General features: G+C 22.5%; 1 protein-coding gene across 2 annotated transcripts in view; it reads right to left on the bottom strand.

The window, feature by feature from the left end:
• The window catches only part of LOC100577752 (F-box only protein 43-like), a 56,875-nt gene that overhangs the window by 39,268 nt on the left and 2,107 nt on the right, over positions 1-15,500 (bottom strand). Inside the window, exon 2 of one of the 2 annotated variants that reach the window (XM_026444707.1) lies at positions 14,595-14,647. The exons of the other annotated variant lie outside the window; for it this stretch is intronic. Coding sequence (XP_026300492.1) covers positions 14,595-14,647 — 53 coding nt within the window. The remainder of the gene's footprint in view (positions 1-14,594; positions 14,648-15,500) is intronic. 2 annotated transcript variants of the gene reach the window in all.

The raw sequence follows: 15,500 nt of genomic DNA, 5'->3' as shown, positions 1-15,500 counted from the left end.
TTTATTTTCAATATTATCATATAAAATATATTAATTCTAAATAATTCTAATAATTCAAATAAAATTAGAATTTGTTTTCCCATAATTTCAGTTTCTCAATTGTATAATAAAATAATCTTTTATGTTTAAGAACTCATTATATTTTAAATTTTAATATATTTATACCTTAAGGAATTTTCAAATTTTAGATTTTAGTTGTACATATTCTGAAAAGATTAAGAACTGTTGTATAAAAATAAAATTCTATTGGAAGATAGTTTTCATTTCAACAAGTTTCCAAAGAATATATTTAAGTAGACATATTTAAGTATTCCAATAGTCACGCTACAGCTCTTTCAGAGTCTGCTACCTGAATATTGTTGCAAATTCAAAAACTAAGTAAGAATGCTTCTTTCTTATTTGACACCTATACTAAAATTGAAAATATCTTTGAATTTTTATAATATCGTATAATTACTAATCTTAACTATTATAGAAACTATTTTAGTACAAAATTTATATAATGAAAAATTATAGTTTTAAGTATTATTATATATATATATATATATATATAGTATTATATTATCTAGTAAACATTTTAAAAATTTTTGCTATTCTTTACTAAATGGTTTCTTTAAGATATTATGATAATTATAATTATGATGTATTGAATATTTATAAAATACATTATTAAAATATTTATAAAATAAATTAAAAAATTTGAGTTCTTAAACAAAACTAAAAATTTCAAAGTTAAGCTTTACTAGCAGATTATTTACTTAAATGTTTGCAGAATTGCGATTTATCACTGGCAGGTGCGCTTTGTCATATTTTTTCATTTTTTTTGTCTGATTATATTGCAGATGCCAAGACATCTGTTAGTTCCATGTGGAAATTACTAAGGATACATTTATAAATCGCTTATATACTTTTAATTGTTTCGTTAACAATTCTTATATATTATTACAGTATTTAGTATTAATTATTTATATTTTTGACATACTTTTTTTTTCTTTTTCAAAACTGAAAAATTATTTAAATCGAAATAATAAACATTAGCGTTTAAAAAAAATAAATTATATTATTACGTAAAAATAAACTACTTTGTAATAACAAAATCGATATAAATAAATAAAATATTCTATTTTAATAATCATTTTGTATTGTATTAATTCTTCTATAATATTCTTATGCATAATTGTATAATTTTAAATATTGAAAACGAAATTAAATTATGCACTAATGATTCAGCAATAATTAATTTTTTGAAAGAATTAACTTATTTATTTTTAAAAAGTTGATAATTAATTTTTAAAAAAAAATTTTATTATTTTAAAAATCTTGAATTTTTTTATACAATTTCTACATCTTATTATTGATTTTATTTAAATTTGTTTATTTTTAATAATTCGATAAAAATATAAAAATATTACAAAAATATTACAAAAAATTATATAGTTATAATCAAATTATAATAAAATAATTAATAAAAGAACTAAAGAAATTATGTCAAAATCGATTTTATTTAAAAATCTTCGAAAAATATCTAACCTATGAAACATCTAAATATTTATCTACATATCTAAAAATATTATTATAAAATAAATTTGTTAATAAATTTCGTTTAAATTGTGAAATAAAAAATAAAAAATCTAAAAGTTTTAGTTAAAAAAAAATTTTTTTAATACGTGAAATTAGTTAATATTGAATTAAAGTTTTTAAACTTGCAGCATCTTTATAAATTTTCTGCCGGCAGTGAACCGAAAGCAATCAACTGCAGGTGTACCTCCTCATGCAATTTACTGCGTTTATCGAGGCGCAGACATATTCTTTTTTCCCGAAATTTGTTCTTGGAAACCCGAAACCACAAGAGGTCGATGCCCTATAATTGCAGATTGCACCGAATTGCAATTCTCAAACGTGAAACTGATAAAATTTTATTTTATCTTTCAATATTGATTTAATATTAACTATCTTTCTCGTTGAATCAAAAATAACCGATATTTTTTATAAAAAAAATTATAATACACTTTTTTACATAAAGTAAAAATTTTTTAATTTTGAATTTATCAAATTTTTTTAGAATATTTAATAATATATTATTATCATTATAGAATTTCAATTATCTTAAATATTTTACTAATTGAATATTTTATTATTCGAATTATATATTATCTGATATTTATTTATATTCGTAACAATAGTATTAAAATATTATTAAATAGTATTAAAATAGTAGTAAAATTCAATTTGAAATTTACACGTTTACATTATATATAATAAGATCACATAATATATATATATACATTTTTTCGAAATATTCGTAACAAAACAATTTTTTACTATTTGATTCATTTTCTATCACATCTTCTGAATAAAAATAAATTTAAATTTTTAGTTATTTATATATTGACCTGATTCGATATTGAAAAATTACTTTTTTTCATTAATATAATTTCACAATTCAAAAAAAATTGATTCTACATTCTTTTTTTCAAAAACGAATTAATGACGAAAGATATATCCTATATAATATTAAAAAGAATTATATTTAATTTTCATTATCTAAGAAAAATTTTATTCGAATTGTTTTGTCTTCATTCTATTATTTCAGATAATAAAGATTCCGACAGACTATTGACTTACTTTAATTGAAAAAAAAAGATGAGCGTTAAAAATCTTAAAATGTGATGAAAAAACGGAGGAAAGAAGGTAAAGGTAAAGAGAGAAACGTTTCTTGAAATTTTCGGGAACGGGTTACTGCGCGAGCTCCTTTAACGGAAGTCTGTATTGAAAGGGAGTAAAGGGGATAGGTTCGGAACAGGCGTCCAGTCGATGGCTCCCCACGCGATTTAATGCGTTTATCGAGGTATCGAGGCATTCCTAGTCTTTTTGCGCGGCTCTTGCTCCGAGAATCGTGGGACCAGAGCTCGCCGCTCGTTACACGCATACCAGCAGCAGCCCTGTGCGCAGCCCTACTGCCATCACCCCTTAACGCTTCGAGTTCTGCACTCGCTCAATCCTCCACATCCTGTGTATATATATATATGTGTGTGTGTATGTGTATATATATAAATATATATATATGTATATATATATGTATATATACGTGTGCGCCACTGACCGCTCGAAAGAACAGAGACCGAGATCACAATACCGATAGCGATCGATCTTTCGACCATACGACTGCCAACTACGGAACATTCAATGGATCCTTTTAATTTTTTTTTTTTTTTTGTATTTCCCCATTTAATTAGGAGATTTTGCGAAATCGCCAATGTTTTTTTCGATAATTTGATGTATAACAATTCTTCTCAAGTTGATTCGTTGGCTTCACTCGTTTTGACTTATGGATTCCAAATATAATAGTCTCTTCATATAAAAATTATACTTTATGGTTAATTTTAAAATTATTTCATTTTTTTTTTATATATATATTTGAAGAAATATTTGCTTTTTTCATTATATTTAATTTTAAAAATACAAAATATATTATTCCACGAAGCTTATTAAATACACGCAGAAATTTGACGAAATTTATATTTTTATATATTTTTATATGTATATATGTATTTATATTATAAATATATATTATTTCAGAAATATTTAAATATATATTTATAATATGAAATTTATATAAAATTTTATTACAAAAATACAATACTGAAAATATTTGCATTAAATGTTGCATTAAATTCAAAATTTAATATAAATTTATTAGAATTAAAAATAAATTTGATATTTTTTATCGTTTTAATCAAATAAAATATAAAATAAAAACATCAATTTTATTCTACTTAATATAATATAATAGCATTAAAAAAGCAATTTAATTACTTACATTTAAATTTATTTATGTTTTCTGAAATAATTTGTTTTTAATGCAATTATTATAATTTTCAATATTATATCAGTATTTGCTTATATTTATAATTGTTTTCAAAAATATCAATTTTCTGAATATTTTATACATATTTAATTTTTAATATATGATTTTTATGCATTTTATTTTTTTTATTAAATATTTATGCCAATCGTTAAATAAAATAACAATAAAATATCTATATATAATAAAAATTTATTAAATTGATCTTTTTAAATCGATATATAATTTTCACAAAATATACTGGATACCCAATGTACCAAAATATTTTCGTGATTATTTATATTATTCAAAAACAATTGAAACGAGAACAATTTTGAGAATAAATATCTTTATAATTCTGATTTACATTTTATAAAATGATATGTATACAAAATATAATATCTATTATGAATAAGATAAAGTATTTGAGTTATTATTATTATTATTTAGTTTTAACATAAAATAAAAAACTTTTTTAAAATTATTAATGATAATAATAAACCAACCGAAATGTAATAATAAACTAACTTTCAAATCGTTATTTTTTAAATTTTTATTCGAAATAAAATTTATATTTTAAACGTGTGAAAGTATTTCAAATCGTTATTTTTTAAATTTTTATTCGAAATAAAATTTATATTTTAAACATGTTATCTATCTAGGGAGCTAGATTATTTATGATTTATGACATTTTCCCATCGTAGTTAAACAGCAATAAGCTTCGTTATCGAATTGTGAATATAGGGACAGTGTAAACTTCCCCTGATATATTCTCAAGAAATTCTGCGAAACCCTTCTAACCATTTGACGAGACTTATCCTTTTTGTAAACGATAGAAGTTTCATTGGGTTGCAGGAACAGTGCCGCGTGTCGGATGGTGCTTACGTCTCGCTTACAAATGTGCATCCTTCTTGAATTTCATGAATGCATAATTATTTCTTTGTATTACTTCTTCGTTACTAGTTACTACCAACGAGACACGCAAATTTTTTACAAATTAATTCATCTGAACATCGCCTGATATAATATTTACATTACTGATTCATATTGAACGAAGATTGACGTTGAAATATTTTTATCAAAATAATATAAAAATAATAATTCCTTTACATGTTACACATCTCAAATACGCTATATAAATATTGCAAATTCACATTTTTTAAATTAAATATGATTCGCATAATTAATCAAAATTAAGTAAATATTAATTTATTTAAGAATCATTGTAACAATTCGTAAAATCGATTTCATTAATATTAGAGAAATTTATAAAAATATCATTCAAAATAGAATAGATCTAAAAATCGATTTTTAAAAAATATTTATGATTGAAACATTTAAAATAAATATTAAAAGTTATTTTTCAATTTTGCATAGTTTTTATTATTTTTCATAATATGTAACGATAAAAAAAATAAATTATTTTTAAAAAAATTAAAATTTATTTATTGAAAAATTATTATATTATATTTTTTAATTTTCAACTCAATTATGAATATGATACATTATACCATAAGAAAAATATTAATTATTAATATTTTTTATATTTATTATTTATATTTATTAATTAATATATCATATAAAACAAAAGAAAATTGATTCTATAATAATTCTTTAATGATTTTATAAATTAATATTTAATATATATTTATTTATAATATATATAATAAAATTATAATAAAATTTATTTAATTTTAATTTTGTATGAATTATATTTTTTAATTTAGAAAATTGTTAATAAAGTAATGTTCGATCAATATTATAGATAAATATTTTGTTAAATGACTTTATAAAAAAAGAATTCAACTTCTATAACTGAAATAATAAGAAATATAAAAAAAACATAATATAATTGAGAATATTTAAAGAAATGAAATATGTATATATAAATATATAAATATTTGTAATATAGTATGTAGTATATTGTATGTAGTATAATTTATATTAAAAATGTATATTATTAAATGTAAATTATATTGTAAAAAATTGTATGTAAATTAATTTTTATTATATAAATCAAATAAATATTGTATACTTTTTTCATATATTTATATATATATATATATATATATCATAATGCTTAAAATGATACATAAAATCATATAAAATGATACATGGATTGACAAATATTAATCATCGCGGTACGAAACGATCATACAATTATGTTTCTAATTGAAATGAAACATACGTATATCCGAAGCTAAATTAAAACGAATATTATATAAGTGTGTCATCTTACGAATTTATATTAACTGCGATCATCTACTATATAAACTGAATCATGTGTGTGAGAAACTCATTCACGATTTCCATTTTACTCGAACTCGTATAAAAAGATCTCTCTCCCCGACCGTTACCACCATACCACTTTACGCTTCATGAAGCACAGAGAGACGTACACCTGGCCAGGTGTTCTGTACTACTGGGTCAATATGTGCACGTGATAATGGTGCTGCAGCACCGTTGCACTCCGGCAGAAAATTTCAGAAAAAAAATCAACGGTTTTTACCAATTCCCGTAAACTTTCTTTGGCATTTATTTTATATTCGAATCTCGATAACTCAAAACTATAATCTCCATAATTGAGTAGTATAATTCTATAAGATTGCAATTCTATTAATTTTTTTTTTCAGAAAAAATCGAAAAATTTTTAATAAAAAATATTCACTGTGCTTCATATAATCATGAAATTTTATTAAAAATCGTTTATCAACGTTTCATGAAAGAATAAAAAAACGTTCGAATAATTTTGTGAGCCATTTATATATGTTACAAGATGTCGGAAAGCAATCTTCGATATTGTTTTTTTCAATTGTTAAATCATTTATAAACATTGAAACATATTGCGGTACATGCATCGATTCAAGTGATGCGTTTAAGTCAATAACTCATACGATGCTATGACTATATTACTTTCAATGTATGAACTATTAACTTAAACCCATCGCTTGAGTCGATGCAATATGTTTCAGTATTTGTAAGCCGCTTTAGTATCAAGTAACATAAGACGCAAGACCCCTATATATCTTGAAACACATTACTATCATGAATCGATTCAAGTGATGGGTTTAAGTTAATAACTCACGCAATGTGCAAATATTACTCAATTGTATATTTAGAAGAAGAATGATGTTTTATATGAGCCATTAACTTATCTCTTAAATTGATGCATCGCAATATATTTCAATATATATAGACCGCTTAATTTTTCAACTATGAGCTTATTCACGAAAGTTAATCGTTTTTTATCAATTTTATGATTAAGTTTATACATTTATACAATAAATAATTCGTATTCGAGAATTCAATTTTCATTTGTTAAATTTTTTTTATTCGAAAATTTCAATAAGTTGAAAACAATTCTACAATTCAAAGATAATATTAATCAAATTTTGACTCAACAAATTATATATATTTCATCATATATTTCATCTATTGAAAAACAAAATTAAAATTATTATAATTAATTGATTTGGTTGATTTAATTAATTGTTATTAATACTTGCTTATTTCTTTATGATTATATTTATCAATTATAATTTGTATAATTGAAGATTGTTTTTCCTATCAATGCTATCAATCTTTTTTCGAAAATTTCATTAATGTTAAGATTTCTTACACATTATGTTGAATTTTAAGATATATAACTTAAAAAATACTCGAATTTCCTATTGAAGTATGGTATATTTATTATAATACATAATTTGTTTTTTATAATAATTAATAAAATAATCAACGTATTGGATTATCCAGTTTTAAATTTAAATTGATGTATAATCGTTAACATTTAATTACTTATTTTTGAATTATTTTACGGAATTTAAAAATATATATATATATAATATATGCATTATGTTTCGTTCCCACTAAGCGAAAAAAAAAACGGATAAAATCCATAAAATAAAACCGTTTGAAACAATGACCGATTAAAATTTCAAAGCACCCACCGGAAAAAGGATCTGGAAGGAAATTTCCTTACGACAGGAAATTGGCCGCACCAACTGTTAGTCTATACAACCACTCAACGGCTCTCGCTAGCCGTTGCTAATTATGGGACAATTCTTTTCTTCCTTCCTTTCTTCCTTCCTTCCTTCCTTCTTTCCTTCCTTTCCCTAGAACTGTCTTTCGTTCTCGAGCGACTTTAAGGAAACGATTATTCCAAGCTGTTTCATTGCTTACCAACCATAACGGATCAACGACCAAGCAATTATTTAATTGCACATTTTCTTTAACCAACTAACGTATCTGCGAGAACAGACAACGAAGCTTTTATGTCCTTTTGGAACAGAACGAAACGAGAGCGACGAGTCTTTCTGGAGTATAGGTTTACACTTTGAAAAATTCTCACGATATCTTCCCAAGTCCTAAGGTAACGAATCCTTACGAAAATAAGAAAAAAAATATGTATATTTTAAACCATCTCGATTGTAAAGGGATTGATGTCAATTTCTTACCGCGAGAAGAAATTTCTATGGTATCATGCAAGGGCTATCCAAGGTTGAAAGAAACCAAAACGATCCACGATATAAAATATTTAAATAATGATTCACGATAATGATTCAATCTTCAGATTAATAAAAAAAATTTTTAAATTTCAAAATAAGAAATTGAATAGTTATATTCCATCTATACTATAGTAGATACAAACTTATCTAATTTCGTAATAAAGACAACTGGGTCGAAGATAATCCAATTATGTCTGTATAAGTTATTAATTTATTATTTTCGAATGAATCTAATATATAATTAATTCTTGATAAACAAAAGAATATCCATTCATTGCGTAATAAAAAATGTATATTTATATTTTTTTAATAAAAATTGCCAAAAATAATATTCAATGTAATGATTTTGACAACATATTAAAAAAATCATCAATTAATGAAGTCAAGAAATAGTATCTTTTTGTAAATATTTATTAAAAATTATTTGCAAAATATATAGAACATTTCGTTTATATATTTAAAAAATTGTGAATTTTAACAGATAAAAGAGTATAGAATTCTTATTAAAATATAAATTTTAAATAAAAATTGTTTATATTATCTTAATTAAGTATCCATGATGTGATCCGAAAATTTTCTTATTAATTCTTCTTCTCTCTATTAATTCGAATAATGAAGATTTCAATACATTCGAGAAAATTATAAGGAAAAAAAAAATACATACATTTTACTTATACATACATTATTATACATTACTTAAGCTATTTATTCATCAAATAATTGAGAATATTGAGAATATAAATGAATACACACAGCACGTCTGGAACGATTTTCTGGTCATAGTGAATTTATTAGTAAATGGACCTTCAACTTTTTTTTTACTACTGATGATTATAATTTATGAGTTATGGATTATTCTACTATAGAGAATAAAAACAATTTGAATAGACTACTTCCACGTTGTTTAAATTCGTATTATTCAAAGACTTATTGTACTTACAATATATTCGTAGTGACATACTATGAATTTTTAATTGCTTAGAAGAAATATGAAATAAAAAAAATATCTGAATAACCGAAAATTTATTTATACATAAATACAGATAATAAAAATTAAAAAATAATTTATTTTTATAAGAAATTAAAGAAATTAATTATAAAAGACATAGAAGATATTTCGAAATAAACGAATTTAAAAAATATAATAATTATAAATGGTATTTTTAAGGAACGGGTCAAGAAACTTTTCGAATTCTCAAAAATCTAGATAAAAATAGTAAATTTCTATCCTCAAATAACTTATGAAAATATTGTGATATCAATTTATTATTATTTAAATAATAATAATCCAAATTGAATCAGATTCATTTTAATTCAATTGTATCATTCAATTGTTATAATTTATTTTCATATATTATTATAGTTATTTAGCTAAAAAATAAATATTTAATTTTTTATGAGTAAAATTTTGGATTTCAGTATTGAGAAAAATCAATTTGCCTAGTATTTTGTACATATTGTATAACTAACAGTAATATAGATAGTAGAAATATCGCATTAGTAACGAAACTACCTTTTGTTCTCAGAAAAAAAAATGCGAAGCTACATAAATACTAAAAAAATAGCCACACTGGATACATAAAATATTACAAGCTATTATTCTGAAATTATTGCAGATTCATATGTTTCTTTTCCATTTTAAATTAAAATTGAAGTTTATACAGCATATTTATTATAAGAACATTTATTATCATAAAATTTATTAAAAGATTAAAAGAATAAATGATCATAATGAAAAAAATTGGAAAACATTGCAAGAATAAAAAAAAAATTTATTCTTATTGAATAAATATTTATTAATAATTTTCAATACAAATATTTATGCATCTATAATATTGAGAATTATAACAAAAATTACATGAAATTATTCAACAAGATTTTTAAATTATTTTAATCAAAATTCATTTTAAAATTCATTTACAACTTTAGCCATGTTGATTCGATATTACTATATACACATATACATTCGTACTTGCGATATAAAATAAGAGAATTTATTAGCCCGATATATTCCATTATAAAAACAAATCGAGCATCTCTATCGATAGAAACGTTCGATTGTGCTGTTATGTAGCACGGAGATAGAAATTTTCGGAGGATGCAAGAGAAAAAAGTGTTTAGCCAGAGATTTTCGTGGAACTAAGTCTCGGTTAACCACGGGTGGTTTGGCGTGTCGCATCTCGATGTAATCCTCGTAAAAGACAAAGAGAAGAGTAGCTCTCCTCTTTGTTTTAGCATCGAATACTGTAATATATTCGCATTGTTCTCTGCGGCCGGTTTTTGCCCGAGGGCTAACGTCGGCTTGCCCTCCAAAGGTAAAGATTCGTTGCGTCTGTGATGCGGAAAGAAGGGAGAGCTTCTCCCCTTGTGATATATCGGCCCCACAACTCACTTTATTGAAGGTATAGGAGTTCGTGTATATTCGCATGAAAATGTTAACACGCGCCACCCTCGAGAAAGTGCGAATTATATTTATATGAGGGGTTCGCGGTTAGATCGGGATCATCTTGGAAGGGAGCCGCGGTAGCGCCAGTTTCTTGTCAATTATGCAAAATCGATTAGATTAATAAGATATTACGTCTCGTTTCGAACGATTATCTCGTTATTCGTAACAAGAACATTAAAGGAAAAGATACGAATATGAAATATGAGAATATTAAGTTTTGTATTGTTAATTTTGACAATATGATTGTGAATTCAAATCATATTATTATAATTGAAGTAATCTTTCATAATGATTGTTGTTATTAGTAATTGTAGTGATTATCTCTTTCTATTCTTTCGTTTAATGAACGTTTTATACGATACGAAAGTTTTTTTGCGCACTTATGGAATAAAATTCATTTTGATTTATTTTATGATTTAAAAAAAAAAAAAATAAAAAAATAAACTAATTATTATAATAATTGTAATAATGAAGATTTGATATATTTGTATTTTTGATTATGATATGATAAAAAAAATGAAATGACATTATAACATATATTATATCATTATGCATATTTTGAATATTTTTTAGCTATTTTTTATATGTCATTTTATAGATGCATATTGTATTTAAATTTTACATAAACATTCACATTTTATTAATAAATCTATTGATAATAATGATTTCATTGAAAATGATATTAATCAAAGTTTAGCTGAATAATTTGATGTCTTCTTCTTATTGAACAGCAAGGTTAAAATTATTACAATTAATTGATTCGATTAATTTAATTGATTGTTATTAATGAGAGATATTCAAAATAATATTCATTTGTTTTGATGTAACATTCGAATCATTGAATTGCTAAAATTAGAATATTATTTATTATTTTCTCATTAATGTGATAAAAAATTTTTCAATTAATGTAAATGATTTAATGTTAATTTCTGCTTTATATCATATTTGTTACGAAATAACAAATAAAATTTAATTAATAATATATGCAATATTTTCTTTCATTTATATTTTTGAATTAAAATATCATTTTCTTTATGAAAAATAAATAATAATCTTTAATTATAAATTGTAAATTAGAATTAATCTTGATAAGGGAAAAATTTATATTATAAAATTATAATTGACATGATTTTTTTAAAAATATCGTTAGATTACTACTTATAAGGTTTTCACATTTTTTCATATGCAATTATATTTCTTTTATATGATTTTCATTTCTCATACCGATCAAATTTACAGTTTATTGAGGATAATTTATAAAAATAAATAATTCGTAAATTTTCAGGATAATCAGTCAGAAAGAATCAATTTTATGGATAAATATCATGAAACAAAATAAAAATTAAATAATTTTCAAATAGATATTTATTATATGAAAAAATACGTATATAATGTATCACAAAAAATAATTTAATCATTTTTAAAACATTTATTCTAGAATATAATTAATAGTATTAAATACACACATTTAAATATATACATACTTATCCTACTCAAACAATCAGTCATTTGAATCTTCAAATAACCGACGTTCCATTGTATCATTATGTTATTCATGTTTATATTTTAACATTGCAACATAATATAAGAAATATATATATATATATATATATATATATATATATATATATATGTCATATTAATATTTACGTCTATACAATAGTTATCAAATATTGGGCGACAAAAAATATTTGATACCGTGAAAAAATTTACCAATTGACGTTAAGTCAGATGACTGTTTAAGATTGCAACAAATTAATTTGCGGTATGAAATGGTAATTCGTTTGATAAACAAGCTAATGAATACTTTGTTATCGCGATGCGTGCAACACAAAAGACCTTGAAGTGCCGCATGCCATCATGCGCGAGAGCTTTTGTTACTCGCACAGTGATAACAAAGCGTCTACCCTCTCTAATCTACCGCTATCGTAATTTAAAGCGAGAAGAAATATACACCAGCGAAAGCTGAAGGTGCTAATGGCAGGTAGTTGGCATACTACTCCGAAGTACGGAATAGACACGTTATTATTAACGTGCTCGCCCCTATGAATGAAGGGAAACGAGTCTGTATGCGCTTTCTCTCCCCTGGAATGGAATTACCTAGCACTTTGACGAGGAATAATATAATAAATGGAAAATCCGTTTGCATAATCTGAATTCGATAATTCGAAAATGTTTTATATATATATATATTGTTAGAAAAAGATTTTGTTGAAAAATAAAAATATTTTTAATTATTTATATATTCTCTATTCTATTAATTTTAATTTTTATTAATATTTAATGACTACATTTGCTATAAAGAAACAATCATTTTTAAAATAATAATAATAAGTATATTGATCAAAAAAATAAAATATTTTTCGTTACAAAATTAAAATTTTTGTAAAAAAAAAATGTAATATTTACGATTTTGTTACAATATTTATTCTGGGAATTCGTTATCGTTTGATTTTTATTATGTAAACAAATATAAATTTTTAATAAAAAATTTCTATTATTAATAATTTGTTAAAAAATTAAAAAAATTTTATAAATTATTAGAAATAGAAAAAAATTTTAAATATTTTTAATTTTAATGTGACCAATTGGAAATCTGAATCAATAAAAAATAATTAATTTTTTTCAAGCATTCTATTTTAATAATAGTATAATTTGTGTTAATATAATTTTAATGGAAAAATTTATTTTAAAAGTATATTGTAGCAGAATTTTAGAAATAACCCAGAATGTCATTCGTATCATTAGGATTATCGCTATAATCAAATTAATCATTTTATATATAATAATATATAAGATATTAATTATAAAATTTCCGCATACAAATAAAAATTGATATTTATTCAATTTATATACCTATATAAAAGATATTTATGATTTTATACATAAATAAAACATATACATAAATAAAAATTATTGTTTATATATAATGGAATAAAATATAAATTTAATTAAATTACATTGTATAATGAAAAAAAAGAGCAAATATCAAATAAATTGAATGTATATTTTATATTATACTGTTAATTATATATACTTTTATATTATATATAAGTTTTTTATATTATATATAAGTTTACTGTATTTTTTTTTATTTTTCAATTGTTTTGCTTCTTAATTAATAAATAATAAATATAAGACACATATAATTATAATATATTTATATAGGAATTTTAATATTGTATCAAAGATGCAAAGCAAAATATAGTATACATAGATCTAAATATATCGTTACATACAAAAGATCATATCACAATTTTCAGGTATATATTAAGGTATATATTAAGGTAAACAATAAAAGATAAGTGCACTTTCATTTTATCAATAATAACTGAGCGTGTAAAATGTGCTTTTAAAAAGAAGTAAAGAAACAATAGAAATACTAATAAAACATTCACAATGCAGCCAATATAAAATATAATCCGCAGAATATTAAGATTAAAATCTTTTGAAAAATAAGAAACAATTTCCAAAGAGGAACCAATATATTCATAAATATTTGTAGATTTTAGGAAAAGATTATAAAATTTATTATATTAATAAATTTACCATATTTTGTAAATATTATTAAAATGAATATTTCTAGGATACTAGATTCTTTATACATGAAAAAAATCTATTAATATAAATTAATATAATATATTCTATAAAAACAAAATATAATTTATATTTTATATAAATTATAATAAATCATATAATAACTTTGATTAAATTTTATAACAAGAAATATATGTATATGTACTTTGCATCTCAATGCTATCAAATTAGCTCTAAAGAATGCAAAATTTGTTATACATACGTTCCAAGAAGGTCATCCATTGCGAGAGGGTAATTTTTCAGGGTTGAACATATCTACCGTTGTGGTTGACGAGCAAGCGGCATTTCAAAGAAGAAATTACAATAAATCAATGTCAAACAGATGATTTCACCAACGAAACAATTATGTTGTTTAATTCGAATTCGTTCGTTCACTCATGTGCAAATTACCGCCGCTAAGATATATACTACCTCACATAGGATTATTAAAAAAAATTCTAGACTGGGTCGATTCTAGTCGATTACTATCCACATAATTATTCTTTAAAAAAATTCTGTTCGTAAAAACATAACCTCAGATCAGTATAATGATGACGAAAGAAAAAGAAATATAAGCAACCTAATTACAGGTTTAAATATATCTGACGATATTTCATATCCGATATCTCTTCGTCACATTACAGTTTTCTCGTTAATCGAAATTGCAAAGATGATGTAGATCGTTTATTATTCAAAAAAGATCAAAATACATTAGTATATATGTTTAGAATATATATATATATATATATGCTTATTTTCACTTCTAATTACGATACCTTTAGCTTGCAAACAATCATATTAACTACAACACGTATAACATATCACAGACCACAATATAATTTCCGCAGATAAATATGCGGATATTTTAATTAAAGATTAAAATTAACACTATTTTAATTTTATTAAAATGTATAAATAGCAAATTAATAGCAAATAATTGAAAATTTTTTAGAGGTAAAAAATTAGAAATTTACATTATACATTAAAATTAATAGTATTTTCGATATATTTGCTGATTTTTTAAATTGATTTCAAAAGTCTTTTTTTCAATTTAAGAATATATATTACAACATATATATATTGCATATATATTGAAATTAAATAAATTAATAATGAAAAGCTTCTCAGG

Source organism: Apis mellifera, linkage group LG13 (assembly GCF_003254395.2).
Source record: "Apis mellifera strain DH4 linkage group LG13, Amel_HAv3.1, whole genome shotgun sequence".
Taxonomy (NCBI): Eukaryota; Metazoa; Arthropoda; class Insecta; order Hymenoptera; family Apidae; genus Apis; species Apis mellifera.
The sequence above is the reverse complement of the archived record's forward strand: the minus strand, read 5'-3'. Positions and strand labels throughout refer to the sequence as shown.